Here is an 18,155-nt window from a genome sequence, read left to right as displayed (position 1 = left end):
TTAACGGTGAATATTTTTTAGATAAAAAGAATACAATTGATATCATGATACCAATAGCAGTGAATCACAGTAAGTGTTGTATTAGATTATCAAAGGTAAATTTAGTTACATTACTGATCTAATTTATGAGAGTATTCCAGTGAAGAAAATGAGACTGTAAATGCCATTCTCTTCAGCGCTACTCAAATACCTTAATATGTTGCACATCAATTGCATTTATAAATTCTTTAGAATTTAAATAAAATTGGTGTGCATTTAGAACTAACGGGGTAATAATCTCCCTAAATATCAATTTACAACAAGCAGTATACAATATTTCATTCATTATTATCTAAGAAATGCATTTTTAAGTGATTGAATAATTCAGATCTATCTGATTTCAAACCAAAATATCGAACCGATGGCAAAATATTCATTGCTGTCTTTGGGAATTTGTAGCAGTCCTGGTTAGGCAGTGAGTGAACATCCTTAATGGCACCTAACTAATTAAAGTGCATTATAGCCCTGTAGCTCTCAGCATCATTCAATTGTGGTTTAATTATTGAATGATGTTTTTAATTAGCAAAGTTGTAGGAAAAAGCTATAATAGCCCAGAATTTGCATCCAAAATAACAGCAAGCTTATTTACACTCACTCTTAATCACATAAATGATCCAATAGCTTATGGTCAGAAACGGATATTTTGTGAATTGCAAATCTTCTCATTTCTGGACAAATTCTGATGTTTCACCATTAACTTCGCAAAAAAAAGACAACTTGCCCTTATGCTCCTCCTTACTTTTATGAATATGCTGGCTTTGGAAAATTAAGCTGAAATTGAACATGACACAAAAAGTAAAAGAATATTTTGAGAACTGAAATAATGATGTGCTATCACGTAATGCCAAACAACCTGTCTGGTGTAGAAAGGAAGCAGTTTAAACTGTTGAGTTACAATCCTGCATACAATAAAGTCTCGCATAAGTCAAAAATTTCAAATTTGACTTCTTGTCTTACTTCACTTTCCTGCATCTTAATACCATTTTTCCCTTCTTCATTTCTTTTTCTATATTCCATTTGATTGGAATTAATCCAATTTCCTTTTAGTTCATTCCTCAGCTTCTTTCTTAATCCTTAAATCACATTGATTAAAAGGGATGCACTGCTGGTCTTACCTATCACCAAGGTCCCAGGAACTCTGTTGCTATTGCACTTCCAGCAACCCTTTTTTTAACAAATTAAAACAAAAAAGGCAAAAAGTCTAACCGTTGATTCCTTACCCAGAAAAATCAGTGCCAACGATTTCAATAATGAGAAGGTGTAGTGGTATGGTTATGCATGTAAATAAATTTCGATGTACTTATAATGAACTTACATTCCCAAATCAGCAGAGAGCTTCAGGAAATTCAGGACCAAAGTAATCAGATCTTGAAGGTTTGGTTATCAATTAACTTGGTCATCATTAAGTGTTGCAAACTAGAACTATTCTCGTATCTCATGAAAATAACATGATATTTACTGTCACTGAAATCAAGCAAATGAAAATAGCTGTGTATGATAACAATCTTAAAAGTGCCCTCAATTGACGTGAGGATTATGTTCATGCTTTTCTTATACTTAACCAAAATGTTAACAAGTTAGCTTAAATTACCTTAGTGTGTACAATATTCTTCCATCATTCCATATCCGAAGCATTCTATTTGGAGTCGTTATCCAATGGGCATCAGCCTTCTTGGAATTTCTAAAGAATGTGTCTGGAATCCATATTTTGCCAACCATGTTGCTGTTGAGTCGGAGGACCTTCATTGTGCTATTAAATTTGAGACGTCTATCATACCATGTTTGGGCAAAAAATATGTCAATGGTATACTCCTGTTAAATGAAAGTGAATCATCAATATTAATATTCAGAGACAAAGTTTCAATAATGTATTTGATTATCCAAACGTTCGATTTTCTGAACAAAATACTGCCCATCCATGTCGTTCAGATAATTGCATACAAAAACTTCTAAAACATTATCTTTCACATGAACTTTTAATGTAAGCACTGTTAAATCATGGAGTAAACTCAACTGCCAAGTAATTCAAAACAGAGGAGATAGTATAATGGGAATGTGACTAGACTAGTAACCCAGAACACCAGGCTAATGTTCAGGGAACATGGATCCGAATTCTATGGCATAACTTGAATTCAATTTCTAAAACAAAGACCTGAAATTAAATTGCTAATGATTGCTGTAAAAGCTCATCTAGCTCACTAATATTCTTTTACACAAAACCTAAATTCTTACCTGGTCTGACTTATATGTAACTCCTAACCCACAGCATGACTCTTAACTGGCTCTGAAAACTTAGAGATGAGCAACATATACTGATCTCGCCAGTACATGCAATGAATAATAATAAAGAAAAGTCATTGATCTAAAATAGTGATATGAATTATGTGCTGAGGCAGGTAGGTGGGGTAACGTGTTCTCCAGTGTAAATATCGGAGGTGAGTGCATCTCCCATGAGCTTTCATCCTGGGTTTTGGGCTGAGTGCCCTTTCATTACTACAACCGTCTTCAATCAGTTACCAGCAGCTCTACAGTACTGGCCACACTGGTAGGTTTAGTAATCACTGCCAGTGCTGCAGGTAGGTCAGGGGGAAGATATGCTGTACTGGATCAGACCTTCAAGTAAGTCTACAATCTTGCCAAAGGCAGGACTCACAGGTCAAGTTTAAAGGGGTGGGAATTTCAGGAAAATGAATAGGCAGAGGGAAAATCATGGTGGTAGAGGGATGCCGGATTGTGGGTGGCAGAGCCCAAAATTGACATTCAGCAGTCAAAGAAGGCCTATTCCTTCCGAATGAACATTTTATTGGCCTAAGCATACAGGGAAAAACAAATCAAGGTGCATTTTGGGTGTTGCCCTTTCCTGGCATATTAAATCTGAATAGCACTAGGAAGAGGCCTTTAACTGGGTTTAATTACCTAATTAAGGTGCCTTGACTGGGCAGTGAATGAGTTGGTTTTATTTGAATAATAAATTTGTTGGTACGGGGTATAAAATGAGAATGACCTGGCTCTACAGGGACAACAAGTAGCAATCTCGAATGTACATGGTACTATTGTTTATACTGAGCTGCTTTTAGACTCATGCCTTTTAAGTTGGATTCAAAGCAATGCGCATACTCATGCTTGGTCTAGGCATTCATATTAAATCCAAATTCATTGACCAGCATCAGCATTATAGATGCTCCCTCAATTCTAAAATATTGAAAATTAATTATGTTGTGTGGACAAAATTGACTGTATAGGTAACTGTGATATAATATTTTAACAAATTTTAAACGAAAATTTTAACAAAAACAAATCACACAGGAGCTATATCCCAGTTGTTAACAATTCCATCTATTTTTAACCATTCAGTGAGTGAACAAAGGAATTCCACATCCTGTCAATAGGGAAAGGTCTTCCTCCTGCTATTAACAGAAATCAAACGGGACAATAAATCTCTGTAAGGTCACCCCTCGAACTCCTACTTTCCAATGAAAAATGTCCCAGCCTCTTATATTTCAAACACTCCATTCCAGACAACATCTTTGTAAATTTCTTCTTAACCCCGTTCAACTTAACATCCTCTCTATAACAGAGACACCTCTGGTAACACTTCAGATACTGAGAGTCAGACACTGTCCCTCACACAATGGTGCTCACTGTGATTACCAACCCTTTTACTTGATAATAATTCTGTAGGTCTGTGACATAGCTTAGAGGAAAAACTCTCTCCCCTTTTCACAGATAAGTTAACAGAAAGGAGAGCAGTTCCTTTTCCAACAGGCCATCACAAGAGGTCACATTATCTGACACAGCTAGACTATAAATAAATAGTTGAGAAAGAAGCTCATTGATCATCTGATCTCTGCAAGATTAAGTGCTACCATTTTTTCTGCTCCCTCCCACTCAAGGCCTGTACTTACTCACTCTGCTACTCCACAAATATCTCATGAATGTAAAAATCATGGATTACAGCTTCCAGTATTTTATGCATCCTGTTAATTCATTGGCTCTCAACCACTTCATCCTCTCAAACACCTCATCCTCCCAACCCTATGAGCTTTGTATTCATGCACTGGGAACACCTCACTACGTTTCCTACATTTCAAGAAATGGTTCTTTCATCTACTACCATCATGTGCAAGCCCTTCCATTTAGCTCACTGTAGGGAAACCTGACCCTCCCCCACCTTGGACTGATATCTTACCAGCGCCTTGATTGACCTACCTGTGATTCCTAGACATTTTCACCTGACCTGTAGGACTGACTGTGGCCCAATTCATAAAGTGCAAGGATGCAGATTCCCAGGTTCTGCCAGGTTGTAGTGCCTGACTGACTGTGGGCAACCCTGTAGTGGAATTGAATAAGCCCCTTCACTGACTGTCGCAGCATCCTCGATGGGAGGTTGTCCCTTCTTCACACCAACAAGGACTGCTCCCCTTTGACTTTTACACAGTGCCATTTGCTTCAAGCTTACATTTACCCATACAATGCTGGCACATACTGCTGGTCTGATGTAACGGTGCCATACAGCAAAGTGTCCACAAGTCCTTCCCTGGTCTAATTGATCAAATGACTGGTCAGTGCTCCCCACCATCAAAAAACTGACTTCCAATATTGGAAGCCAGGGAGAGTGGCAATTGTAACTGAATGCCAAAGACCTTCTGTATTTAAAAGGCAGTGCTAGCCACATTGAGGCTGGTAGTTTGTTGATCAGTTCTGAAGTCAGCGAGAGTGCTATAACAATGCAATGTGAAGTAAACAGAAGCTGGCAGCCTCCAGGTGAGCAGTAAAGCGAGTGGACATTAAGAAAGCAAGCTAAGAGCCATAAAGTGTACCCAATACAAATGCAGGAGACATTTTTGTGGCCCTGCGAGCAAAACGACATGGTAGAAGCATTCAAGTTCTAAGTGCCCCTAATCTCCAAAGTGTTGAAGCGCTGAAGTGCCTCCTGAGATGCTCTGAGAGCAGGCATGATGATATAACAAAGCTGGTAGTTTGCTCATGCCAACATGCATGGATGAAGTGTTGAGGAGCACGATGGCCATGGATTAGTCAGGAATGTTGTGGAGAAATAGCTGGATAATGGCTGGAGCAAACATGTGACAGCTTGCAGCCACCAGATTCCCACACCAATTTATATGCCAGGCTTTTGCACCGTCTAGCTTCTCCATGAAGAAGAGGATAACAGGAGGTGACATATAAAAAAAGGCTAGTTGGGTTTTAATGATGCACAAATGCATAAGCTTAGGGTAGTTACTGCTCAGTGGGGAGGTTCTGTGATAGCCATTTATGGTTTGCAGTAAAAAAAGGAAATTTTTCACAATGCTGAGAATCAAATTTTTCACTCACATCGTACTTTCCCACCCTTTTCTTAGTTTTCTCAGTCACACCAGACACAACAAAATTCTCCAAACAATAACGTTAAATAAAAAAACAAAATTCTAGAATAGTATAATTTTAAGTTGACATAATGTGTATTACCATTTTTAATTAGTGCTGGTTTTCCAGTTATTGCATACACGTGATATGTTCTAGCTGGGTATGATACATGTGCCAAAAGCACTTCTTCATTTCTGTCATTAAATCTGTGAGGTTGAGGCACCAAAAGGAAGAAATAGCTGGCCTAATTTACTGAACTAAAATGAAACAGGAAGATTTCTTAACAGGCAATGGAGGATTTTTCATAATACATTTTTCTTATGCTCCATGTTCTGATTCATGGAGAAATTCTTGGTTCATTCTGAAAGAATTGGCTGAGAATTTGATCTGAATTAATTCATTTTGGCACAAGATATCTTCAAGAGATTGATGATGTTCTGAGGAGAGAGCTGGATGCTGTTCATAAGTATGATGAAAATTATTTAATATGTCTCACATTGTGAAGTAAGTGAAGTTCCGATCAGCATTAGTGATCTTCACAGATGGCAAAAGCACAGAACATGGAGTGATTGCGAGTTATTTCAATAATGAAGGTGATATTTATTCTCTGCGATGACGTATAATGCATATAGAGACTGAGATTGTTAATTCCTTAAAATGAAATTTGCTGTAAAAGTCCTTATAAATCTGTGAAGATATCCTGTCTGTGCATTTAGTTAAAAATTTATTTAAAGTATTACACAAAATCTGTTCAAAGGACATTTTTTAAAATTCCTTCAAGTTGCTAGCAAGCCCAGTTTTTGTTGCCCATTCCTAATTATTCTTGAGCTGAGTTGTTTGCTGAAGCCATTTTCAAGGCAGTTAGGAGTCTGTGGGTCCAGTCACATGTTTGCCAGACTAGGTAAGGATAGCAGATTTCCATTCCTAAAAGGATGATAGTGAAACAAATGGGTTTTTCACAACAATCAATAATAGTCCCATGGCATCATAACTGAAAGTACCTTTCAGTTCCAGAATTCATAACTGAGTCAGAGTCATAGAAATCTACAGCACAGAGGTGACCCTTTGGCCCATCAGATCTGCACCAGTCAGAAGAAACACCAATACTCATCCCATTTTCTAGCACTTGGTCCATAGCCTTGAATGGAGAAAGTGAGGACATTGGAGAGTCAGAATTGAAAGTGTGGCGTTGGAAAAGCACAGCAAGTCAGGCAGCATCCAAGGAGCAAGAGAGTTGACATTGCGGGCATAAGTCATTAATCAGAAAATTGCCTTGACATCATAAGTGCACATTTTAATATTGCTCATACTTCATAAAGGTTTCTGCCTCTACCACCCTTAGATGCAGCATGTTCAAGACTCCTACCATGCTGTGGGTGAAACAAAATTTTCCTCACATCTCCTCTAAATGTTCCACCACTCACCTTAAAAAGTATATCCCTTGGTCACTCCAACAAGAAGAAAAGTTTCTCCCTGTCTACTCTAACAATGATGCTTATAATTTTACTATTTCAATCACATTTCCCCCAGACTCCTCTGCTTCAAGGAAAACAATCTAGTCTATCCAATCTCTCTTCCTAATTAAGACTCTCTAAAAGCTAAGAAACTTCTGAACAGATTCGGTGTAGCATTTACCCTACATGATTTTTTAAATGAATGCCCTTGCAGGATATCTTCACAGATTTAGTGACTTTTCCAATGAATTTCATTTTAAGAAATTAACGATCTCATTCTATATATAAATGCAAATTGCAGTGGGATTCTGATTGTCAATTTCTGATTGGTCATCAGTTAAACCAAATTAACATCATAAACTCCTTGATAGTTCTCACTAGCATCCTTCTTATCCAATGTTTTGTTTTAATCCTGGCTCCACAAAATGATTTTAGCATAAGGAGGTAGGCCTCAAGAGCTACCTGAATCACCATCATGATTATACCTATTTCAATGATTCTATTAAGCACATATCCTATCCAAATAAGAAAAATAGCTGCTACATCACAGCTAGGAACACAAAAGTGATTATATAATGGTATGACTGTTCTCAACTGCAGTTAAAATCCAAGTAGAATTTTGAAAAGCCTGCTTAAAAAGTGATGCCTCAAGGACAGAGATAATTGAGTGCATTGGATCTTCAGTGAACTGAGTCAGTGTGTAGAACACAGATTGCAACTACAGTTGTTGAGTGGTCTCCAAATTCAGCCATTTCAGTTACAGCAAACAAATAAAACAGGACACCAAGTGCATCCTTACATGAAGAGGTAAAATCTCAGAGGAGTAATGCCATAGATACTGTTGTACACTTAGTGACAAATTACAAATTGCTTTTGCATTCTCTTTCGTTATGGATGAGATCAAACCCCCTCAAAATATATCGATGAGAAAGCTTAAACCCTAACTTTTAATTTTATTTAAAGGCACTGTGTTCCAGATTTGATTTGACTGGTTCATGGCTAGGCTTTAAGCAAAACACACTTTATTCTTACAACACTATGACATAAACAAAAAGAATTGGCATAACTTTAACTCTACTGACGTTTTTAATAAAGTAATATGTTGTTTAACTACTAATCAACAACTGTACCAATACAGCAGCATATGATAAACACACCTTTGACAAAGCCAAATTCAGCAGAACAGATTTTCATCACTTGCTATCTCTACCGCAGACCAGGAGAAAGAAAAATTGAAAGAAACAATCTAGTAACGGAGAGGCTAGAGCAGAGAAAGAACAGTATCTGTCGGCTTCAACAGCCAACTCCAAATCCTAACAGGAAGCAAAATGAAAACCCTGGGTCTGTATGAGGCTGACTCCACTCACTCATGTTTCTTTTGTTTTATTTTAAAAAAGACATACACTCAGGGAGCTCAAAGATTTTCCCTTGTTTTTGAAGTAGACGTTCCTACACCACTGTGGCAATATTTCTCTGCAAAAGACACAGAACAAATCAAATCTTTCTTAAAGGCACAATGCTGTCACATATGGCTGAAGGTACTGCCTTGCACAAACGGAATGAATGTTATATGCACAGCAACATCCTGGAAGCAATCCAATGCTAAAAGGGCATTTGCCAGCGTCCAGCCATAAAGTTCACATGTGGCTACATTGACACCACAGCAACAGGAGAGGTGACCAGGTACCTAAACACAGACATAAAGGCCACATACATCAGCAAATTAAACTTCCCATGCACATCAGAAACCATAACCAACAAAAGACAGCATGAAAGATTAGAATAAGTAGACTGCTCCAGAGTCTTCTGCCTTCATCAGCAGGTCTCAGAGATGTTGTGTTATTGCTGCTTAGGATCCAATTCTCACCTTCCATGAAGTAGTTCTTGTATGAATGGCATACAAAAAGGAGAAGCTTTCCAGACAAAACCTCAAAAGGATGTGAAATCTTCAAAATATACGTCAAAATGTTTAATTGTTTGGGTGACATGGTGGCTCAGTGTTTAGCACTGCTGTCTCACAGTGCCAGGGACCTGGGTTCGATTCCAGTCTCAGGCGACTGTCTGCGTGGAGCTTTCACATTCTCCCTGTGTCTGCGTGGGTTCCCTCTGGGTGCTCTGGTTTCTTCCCAAAATCCCAAAATGTGCATTCAGGTGAATTGGTCATGCTAATTGCCCATAGTGTTAGGTGCATTGGTCAGGGGTCAATATAGAGTAGGGAAATGGGTCTGGGAGGGTTACTCTTTGGAGGTTCGGTGTGGACTTGTTGTGCTGAAGGACCTGTTTCCATACTGTAAGGAATTGAATCTAATCTAACCTTTTAATGCTTAGAAAGTCCAAAATTTGTAAAGTGTCACAGGGTTCAAGATTCTAATCAAATCAATGGGGATTTGTAGAAGTCATTCCAAGGGTTGAATAAAGTAGCACAGAGTAGAAAAAAAACTGATGCCTAGACTAATCAGGTGATGCGATAGATATCTGTAGTTGTGAGCTCCATCATAACCCACTCACAGCTTCACAGATTATCTCATCACTTTATGCTTCCATTTATCATATTCCACAGCTGTCCATGACACATTATCTATTTATATCATAAAACATCTTGTCAAACTCTTAATATTACATTATCAGAACAAATCTTGCCATAACATTAGTTCTGAACTACTGGATTAGCCCCATGTTTGTGGTTCCATGTTCTACTTTATCTCCAAATAATTAATAATGCAATCTTCTTTCCAAGTAATCAACTACAAATTAGATCTAGTAAACTGTGATAAAGATAATAATCATAGTCTTTCAGCAAGAACTTTGTGCATTAATTAAAATGAAATATAGCTTTCATATCAAAACATTCCAAAACATTCCATAATGAATAGCCTTTCTAAACTAGGAACTGTGGATATGCTGATGAATGAAGAAAACTTGAACCAGTAACTTCCAACAAATAGCTTTTAATTAAAATTTTCAATTATATTTTGAGTAGACTGTTTGCCCAACCAGATCAATAAACTCTTCTCCAAACAGGTACCCTTAACAAGCTGAAGGTTAGATTTCCAGCCTATTATTCCACACATAGATACACAGTAATTAAATCAGCCATTAAAAAAAAATCTGCATGTCAATGCTATCAACATTCTTAATATTTGTTATTTCAGATACTCAGACCTGATAAAGTGTCTGCTACTTTACAAAACATTATTTTGCACTTCTTTGGCAAAATGGTGCATTTATTATAAAATGTGAAACAAACTACTTATTCATTTGTTATAAACCAATAAGCATTGGGCTTGGTCTTGAAAACTTGTCACAAGTGGAATGAACTTGCATTGCCCACACTCGGTGATGTTGCTTGCTGATGTTAATACTACACATTTGCTTATGCTTATTGAAGGGAAAATGGAGGGATCTAAGGTAACCAAAAGACCACTGAAAGGTAGAAGCAATTTTTAAGGAGGAGGCTACATTTTGGTTGCAGACACAGAAATAATTTAGTTCAGAAATCACCGAAAGAGGAATCAAGTTGGCACCCAGATTTTCTGCAATTGGACATCAAAGAAATTCTCATTTTACTAGAGAGCAGGAAGATCTCCATGCAGCTTCTTCACAGAGAGAAGGAATTGCTGTGTATACAAATATTAGGAATATTGTAGCAAGGACCAAACTGCAATGCTGTCAAGAAATATATATGATCTAACTGGGATTATTAAAGTGACAAGCCTGCTCTCATTCACACATAGAGTACCTACAGTATGGCAACAAGCCAATTGGCCCATCAAGTCCTCACTGACCCTTTGAAGAGCAACCCACCCTGACCTAACCATCCCCATCCCACCCCAACTTTGACTACCCATCCCCCCCTCTCCCTCCATCCAATCCCTGTGACCCTTTATTTCCCATGGATAATCCACCTAGCCTGCGCATCCTTGTGCACTATGGGCAATTTAGCATGGCCAATTCATTTAACCTGAACATCTTTGGATTGTGGGAGGAAACCAGAACACCCACAGGAAACTCACGCAGACACAGGGAGGACATATAACTCTACACAGACTAGCACCTGAGGGTGGAATCGAAGCCAGGTCACTGGCACTGTGAGATAGCATGCCTGCTCAGAACATAACTATAACTTCATAAGATAGTATTTAATGGAAGCAATGGGGGTCACACTCATCAGTTGGTGACCCTGTGAGTGCTCTGCAATGCCTCTTAAAGAATACCTGCTGAATGAAGTATTACTCAAGAAATCAACTAGACAGTGGTCATCCTGGGTCAGAGATCCCAACAATTGAGCGTTGCTAAACAACCAGAGGCCTGATGTTCTACAGAATGGCAGCAAAGCTGGACAGCACTGTCAACTGCCAAAACAACACACATCAAGCCCTGGTATCGTTGCTGGACTACAGGTCATACTACTGATGACAGAAGGGGAATTGTAAGTTGCTGGCTGGTAGAGGACTGAGGTACATGCATAAGTTGCTTAATAGCAATGGTACGTGAGTGATTCTCTGTTGGCTTTCTATTCACTAATGCTGAGTCTCTCAGTCAAGCACTGAGAGTGTCTTTGGAAGAGAGCTCGCCAAACTGTTACAACTCTACCACAGCTGGTCGTAAGTAACTCCGCATCATTTGCTTCCATAGTACCCACCAGGTGTAGGGGGAAAGGTGGCAGGGAACCCATCTGCCACTCTCCACTATCAAACCCACCTTGGTGATGATATTAAGTATTGCTTATTAATTATACATGGTAGAGACAAACGGGTATCCTCCTTCACTGCCTCTTCTCCAATCACTACAGTATTTCAAAGTAAGTTCCCTCTCCATGTTCAAATTTCACAACTCTTACATTCAAACAACTCATAGTTCACATCCAGATGACCAGCTGTTCTGCCTAGCCAGCCACATTCTCCAAACACCTGAAGATTCTCACTAACCACTTTCCCTTCCTTTTTGCCGGAAGAGATTATACAGAACACAAGTGTGAAAACTAGAGAGAGAACAACTTGCCAAGAAGCTATCACTGCTCCTTGAAGAGGGTATACTGGACAGGAGATGCCACATGTGCTATTTTTTATAATCTCAATTCTTACAACTTCCCTCACCCAACACACATTTTATGACAAGATACAGATGTTTTCAATACACATTCATTGCTTCCTTCTTTTCTCTCATGCTACATGTTAACCTTTCTACCTCTCTATCATCTCAGCTCCTGAAAATATCAATACCCCTCAGCTCAAGCAGAAGGAGAAGTCCAGCATTCCAATGAATGTATGGTCATTGGTTCTGGCTTTCAGATTGCAGCTCAAATTTTGGCACAATTGGGATTTCACAGAGCAAGGTTGGTATTTGGTGATTTTCTAGTGTGCAGGAGCACAACCAGAAGCAGGACCTCATAAGCCAGATTGCCAGGACTGATGTTATATACAGTGCTTTTATGGAAAACACTGATGCAGGCTCAGAGGGTTGTGCTGTTGAAAAAGCCTGATGGATATTGCCAAGACCAAGTGAGGAAGGGACAATCAACTCTCCTCTTATTAAAGTTGGCTGTAACAAAGGTTTTTAATTATTTTTAGCACACAGCAAATCACACTTCAATTAAAATGTAGGTCTAGTCAAAATTAATGAGCCAATTACAAGGTTTCCTTCAGCATGAACAGAAGGAATATTATTATTTACTAACCCCAAGAAAAATAACAAAACATGGTATCTAACACATAGAGGCACAATGTTTAAAAGGGTCAGAATAATAGGAAGTTTAAAAATATACAGTTTAAAGAGTTCTTAGAGTCCTTGAGGTTTTACAGTTGAGCCAGAGACTATCCCTATTTAACTGATATCTCATATCCACAGCATAAGCAAAATTTGCAGAATCCTTGTGTTCTCAGTGAATAAATGATCCTCCAGTTTGCTTATCACTAATGCCTTTCAATTCGGGAAGGAAACAGAAGAGAATAAGTCTTCCAGTCCTTACAGTAACAAAACCTTTTGTTCTTTCTCTGTTTGCTTCTTGGCCAAACAACCACTGAAACATTTTGCTTGTGTATTCCCAAGCCTGTTTTCAAAAGCTTTCCAAGCTGAACAGGCCACCTTCAATGTCCACATTTTGTAATTTATCATGAAAGTGTAAATTGTGCCATGAAAAGTGAGTTTTTTATGCCTGACTCAAGTGGGCATTTTGACATCTTTTAATGTCATTTCAGTTTGGATGATTTGGTTTATTTCATACTAGTTTTCTAATATTGCCTCAGTTTGCGGTCAGTTGAAGTCCACGTTTCTTCCCTTTTAAGACTATTTTAGCCAATGAGGTTTTCAGGTACTTATATCAAATGATAGATTTTGAAAATCGACAGACCATATTTTTGCAATGATCATAGCAGACATGTGTCAGAAAATGCCCTGTGCATTCAGAAGCCTTTGAGAAAGCTTGTTCATAATGTTGAGGAGCAAGGAGAAGCCAAAATTACTGTTTTGCAGTTTTTGAAGATTTAGTGCACAGAGACTACTCTACCATGGAGCAAGCGGTCAGATCCATCAATCCATTGGTGATAAAGCCACATATTAGCTTTGATGACTTCTATGGCTTCTTTCAACTTCTTTCAACAGTGACTGCCATTAAGGGAGCACTCCGTTGAAAGGGACTTTCAGGACATCACTTTATTTCTGCATATATTTCCAAACTTTGCTGTGAATGACGGCATACCTGCTCAGCCAGCAGACATACCATCACTGCTAGTCAGTATCACACAACTAGTGAATACAAACTGTTGCAGCCCACACGAAGGTTGTTCAGCCTGAAGCCAAGCTCCATAAATCTAGAGATATTTGAGATCATCTACCAAGGACCGTTGAAGTGTCCTCAAAGGAAGTTCTGAGGCCTCCCATTACCAAAGTGTAGCCATGAGGAAGACATTTTTATGGAGCACAGGGATTGGAAAATTAGCATACCTGACAGCTATGAAAGGGTTGAACATGGGTGATTAATCTTTTTTTTGGTCAATACTCACAATCTTTGACAATATTTATTTGTTGAAGTTAGTAATTGTCCTTCCAGTGAAATGGAGGATAGGCTCATAATGTTAAACTAAAGGAGTGTAATTGAATTATGGTTATAAGGAAATTGTATGACTATTGTCAAATGCAAGACCTAATTAAGGTAAAGAGCTTCTCAATGCACAGGTCTCTGATTTCTCTAGGAGGTAAGAGCGGTATTAATTGTTATGTTATCCATTCACCGTCCTCCATCTTTTTTCTTCTCCTCATTCAGTACTCATTGGTGTCTAGCTAATGGTAAAAGCTGCTTCAACAGGATATCAAAGTTTTTCAGATGCAACAGATAAAGGCAATTATGTACTCAGGCATATGCTGCAAAGCTCCTCAAGGACAAACTAGTTATCACACATGTTGCTTGAGTACTTTTTGATAAATGTGCCTTTAACTAGCACAACTTTCATTCTGGGTTTTGTTTTGCAGCTTTGTATGAAATGTTGGATATTACCCTTGCCTCCTAATTGTCAGCCTACAACTTGGTAGGTTGTTGGAATAAAGGTAGAACAGAGAATTGGCAAAAGGTGAAGGAGTCGTGACCAGTTTAGGGTTAGCAAAAATGAACCTGCCCAATGGCTGTTTATTGACAACATCAGCTGTACCTTTAAGGACTTGTACTCCTTTGAGGTTTTGCCAGGCCAGTGCAAAGATCTGTCAGAGCTTTATAGTTCCTTTACATAGCGATGGCAAAGGGTTTGCCTGACATTAAGCACTATGTTGTTCTGTGTATGATGAACATATCGCAAATGAATCATTGGACATTGGAAAATTTAGAGTGGATCCTGCGAGAGCATGTTTTATATCAAGTTTCTTAATTTTAATCATTGCTATGAGAGCAACATTGTTTTCAAATACTGACAGTGTACCTCTGGTCAGAAATGTGCAAATGCTTCTTCCCTTTCCTCTTGGAACTTAGAAATATTAGTATCTGGAAAATGGATACTGCAAGACCAGATTTCAGGGTAGAAGTATACAAGTATACCAGTAGGCTTGTCCAGGTGTGATGTACAAAATGGTAAAAACAATGACTGCAGATACTGGAAACCAGATTCTGGAGTAGAGTGGTGCTGGAAAAGCACACCAGTTCAGGCAGCCATCCGAGGAGGAGCAAAATCAATGTTTTGGGAAAAAGCCCTTCATCAGGAATACAGGCAGAGTGCCTGAAGGGTGGAGAGATAATGAGAGGGTGGGGGTGGGGAGAAAGTAGCATAGAGTACAGTGGTGAGTGAGGGTGGGGATGAAGATGATAGGTCAGGGAGGAGGATGGGGCTAGGTAGCAAACAGTACAATGGGTGGATGGGGGTGGGATGAAGGTGATAGGTCAGAGAGAAGGGTGGAGTAGATAGTTGGAAAAATAGATAGGCCGGTAGGACAGGTCATGGGGAACGGTGCTGAGCTGGAAGTTGGAACTGGGATGAGTGGGGGTAGGGGAAATGAGGAAATTGGTGAAGTCCACATTGATGCCCTGGGATTGACGTGTTTCGAGGCGGAAGATAAGGCGTTCTTCCACCAGGCGTCGGGTGGTGAGGGAGCGGCGGTGAAGGAGGCCCAGGACTTCCACGTCTTCGGCTGAGTGGGAGGGGGAGTTGAAATGTTGGGCCACAGGGCGGTGTGGTTGATTGTTCCCTAAAGCACTCTGCTAGGAGGCGTCCAGTCTTCCCAATGTAGAGGAGACCGCATCGGGAGCAACAGATACAATAAATAATATTGGTGGATATGCAGGTAAAACTTTGATAGATGTGGAAGGCTCCTTTAGGGCCTTGGATGGAGGTGAGGGAGGAGGTGTGGGCACAGGTTTTGTAATTCCTGTGGTGGCAGGGGAAGGTGCCAGGAAAACAAAGATAAGAATCTAAAATGTGATATTTAATCAGTCCCTAAGTGCATGGGAAAAATGAAAGTTCACCTTGAGTAACTGGCCAATTCTCGAATCTTGATTTACCTGTGCAACATTGTTTTTTTTGTGTACTTGGATCAAAAGGACAAAACACCCAACAAGCTGACATGTCAAATATAAAATGTGGATTGCAATATCATGTTTGAATCAAAGAATAACCCAATATTGTAAAAGCTGATCCATACTTTTGCAAGAAACTCAAGAACTCCATTAAAATAGGCATTCAGTTGCAAATATAAAACCACAGCATATTATCACACTGGAGTGTAAAATTGACACACACCACATCAGTACATTCTTCCTTGCATCAGTGACAAAAGAACTATTGATATTGTTTCTTTGAAAACATATCAAACAGTCTGTGCCCAATCAACAAGACATGGACAACTTTTAGCCTAGGGTTGATAAATGCCAAGTACATTTATACTCCACAAACGTCAGGCATTGATCATCTCTAAAAAAGAATCTAACTATCTCCCCTTCACATTCATTACCATTAATGTTAATATAGAACATAGGAAAGTACAGCACAGAACAGGCCTATTGGCCCACAATGTTGTGCCGAGATTTAATCCTAATGTAAAATATAGTAATGTTAACTACGCACCCCTCAACTCACTGCTATCCATATGCATGTCCAGCAGTCGCTTAAATCAACCCCAATGAGTTGGCTTCATCACCATCGCTGGCAACGCATTCAATGCATTCACAACTCTCTGAGTAAAGAACCTACTTCTGACATCTACTTTATACCTTCCTCATAATATCTTCAAACTGACTTCTCATACCAGTCAATCCTGTCCTGAGGAAATATCTCTGGCTATTGACTCTATCTATTTCTCTCATTATTTTGTACACCTCAATCAGGTCTTCTCTCTTCCTCCTTCTGTCCAGAGACAAAAGTCCAAGCTTATTCAACCTTTCTTCATAAGACAAGCCCTCCAGTCTAGGCAGCATCCTGGTAAACCTTCCTTGCATCCTGTCCAAAGCCTCTATATCTTTCCTACAGTAGGGCGACCAGAACTGAACACAATATTCCAAGTGTGGTCTCACCAGGGACTTATAGAGCTGCAGCAAAACCTCACGGCTCTTAAACCCGATCCCCCTGTTAATGAAAGCCAAAACACCATATGCTTTCTTAACAACCTCATCCACTTGGGTGGCAACTTTGAGGGATCTATGTACTTGCACACCCAGATCCCTCTGTTCCTCCACACTGCCAAGAATCCTGTCTTTAATCCTATATTCAGCATTTGGGTTCAACCTTCCAAAATGCATCACTTTGTGTCATCTGCAAATTTATTAATTCACCCCTCAACCTCCCCATCCAAGTCATTTATAAAAACTACACAGAGCAGAGGCCCAAGAACAAAGCCCTGCAGGACCCCACTCAACACTGACCTTCAGGCAGAATACTTTCCATCTACAACCACACCCAGCTAGTTCTGAATCCAGACAGCCAAATCTCCCTTTATCCCATACTTCCTGACTTTATGAATGAGCCTACCATGGGGAACCCTATCAAAAGTCTTGCTGAAGTCCATATACACCACATCCACTGCTCAATCATCGTCGACCTGTCTTGACACCTCCTCAAAGACTCAATAAGATTTGTGAGCCTTGACCTGCTCCTCACAAAGCCATGCCGACTGCCTTTAATCACACTATGCTTTGCCAAATAGTCATAAATCCGATCCCTCAGAATTCTTTCCAAAACTTTGCTGACCACAGACGTTAGACTGGCTGGTCTGTAATTGCCAGGGATTTCCCTATTACCCTTCTTGAAAAGAGGGACAACATTCACCTCCTTCAATCCTCCAGTACGACTCTCGTGGAAAGTGAGGAGGCAAATATCCTCGCCAACAGCTTAGCAACCTCCTTTCTCACTTCCCCAGGGCAGCCTAGGGTAAATCTGGTCTGGCCCTGGGGACTTATCAATCTTAATGTTTTCCAAAATTTCTAGCACATCAACTTCATCAATCTTGATCTAGTCAAGGATGTATCCCAGCTCCTCTAAGTTTTCATTTACAACAAGTTCCCTTTCCTTGATGAAAACTAAAGCAAAAAAATCTTTTACGGATTCCCCTATTTGCGAATATGATTGGGCTCACCACTGACCAGAGCTACTAGTCCACTGCAACTACAACAATAGGTCACATTTTGAATATTTTGCAGTAAATAATATACCTCCTGATTATTAATTATATATTACTTACGGTTGATTGTATTTTGGTGGTAGGCATTAACTAGGGATTCACTTGGACCTCATTAAAATTGAAATTGAAATTGTTGAGTGAGGACAGATAATGTAAACCTTTAAATAAGTCTTACAAAAGTGTGTTGACAGTTTTCTACCTAGTTAA

General features: G+C 39.3%; 1 protein-coding gene across 2 annotated transcripts in view; it reads right to left on the bottom strand.

The window, feature by feature from the left end:
• Window positions 1-18,155, bottom strand: part of LOC132823232 (gamma-aminobutyric acid receptor subunit gamma-2-like) — a 134,828-nt gene that overhangs the window by 105,577 nt on the left and 11,096 nt on the right. For both annotated transcript variants that reach the window (XM_060836869.1, XM_060836870.1), the window contains exon 5: window positions 1,631-1,851. In XM_060836869.1, the coding sequence (XP_060692852.1) occupies window positions 1,631-1,851 (221 nt within the window). The remainder of the gene's footprint in view (window positions 1-1,630; window positions 1,852-18,155) is intronic.

The sequence above is a fragment of the Hemiscyllium ocellatum genome, chromosome 16 (assembly GCF_020745735.1).
Source record: "Hemiscyllium ocellatum isolate sHemOce1 chromosome 16, sHemOce1.pat.X.cur, whole genome shotgun sequence".
NCBI lineage: Eukaryota > Metazoa > Chordata > Chondrichthyes > Orectolobiformes > Hemiscylliidae > Hemiscyllium > Hemiscyllium ocellatum.
Note: the sequence above shows the minus strand (reverse complement) of the source record. Positions and strands in the feature narration are given on the sequence as shown.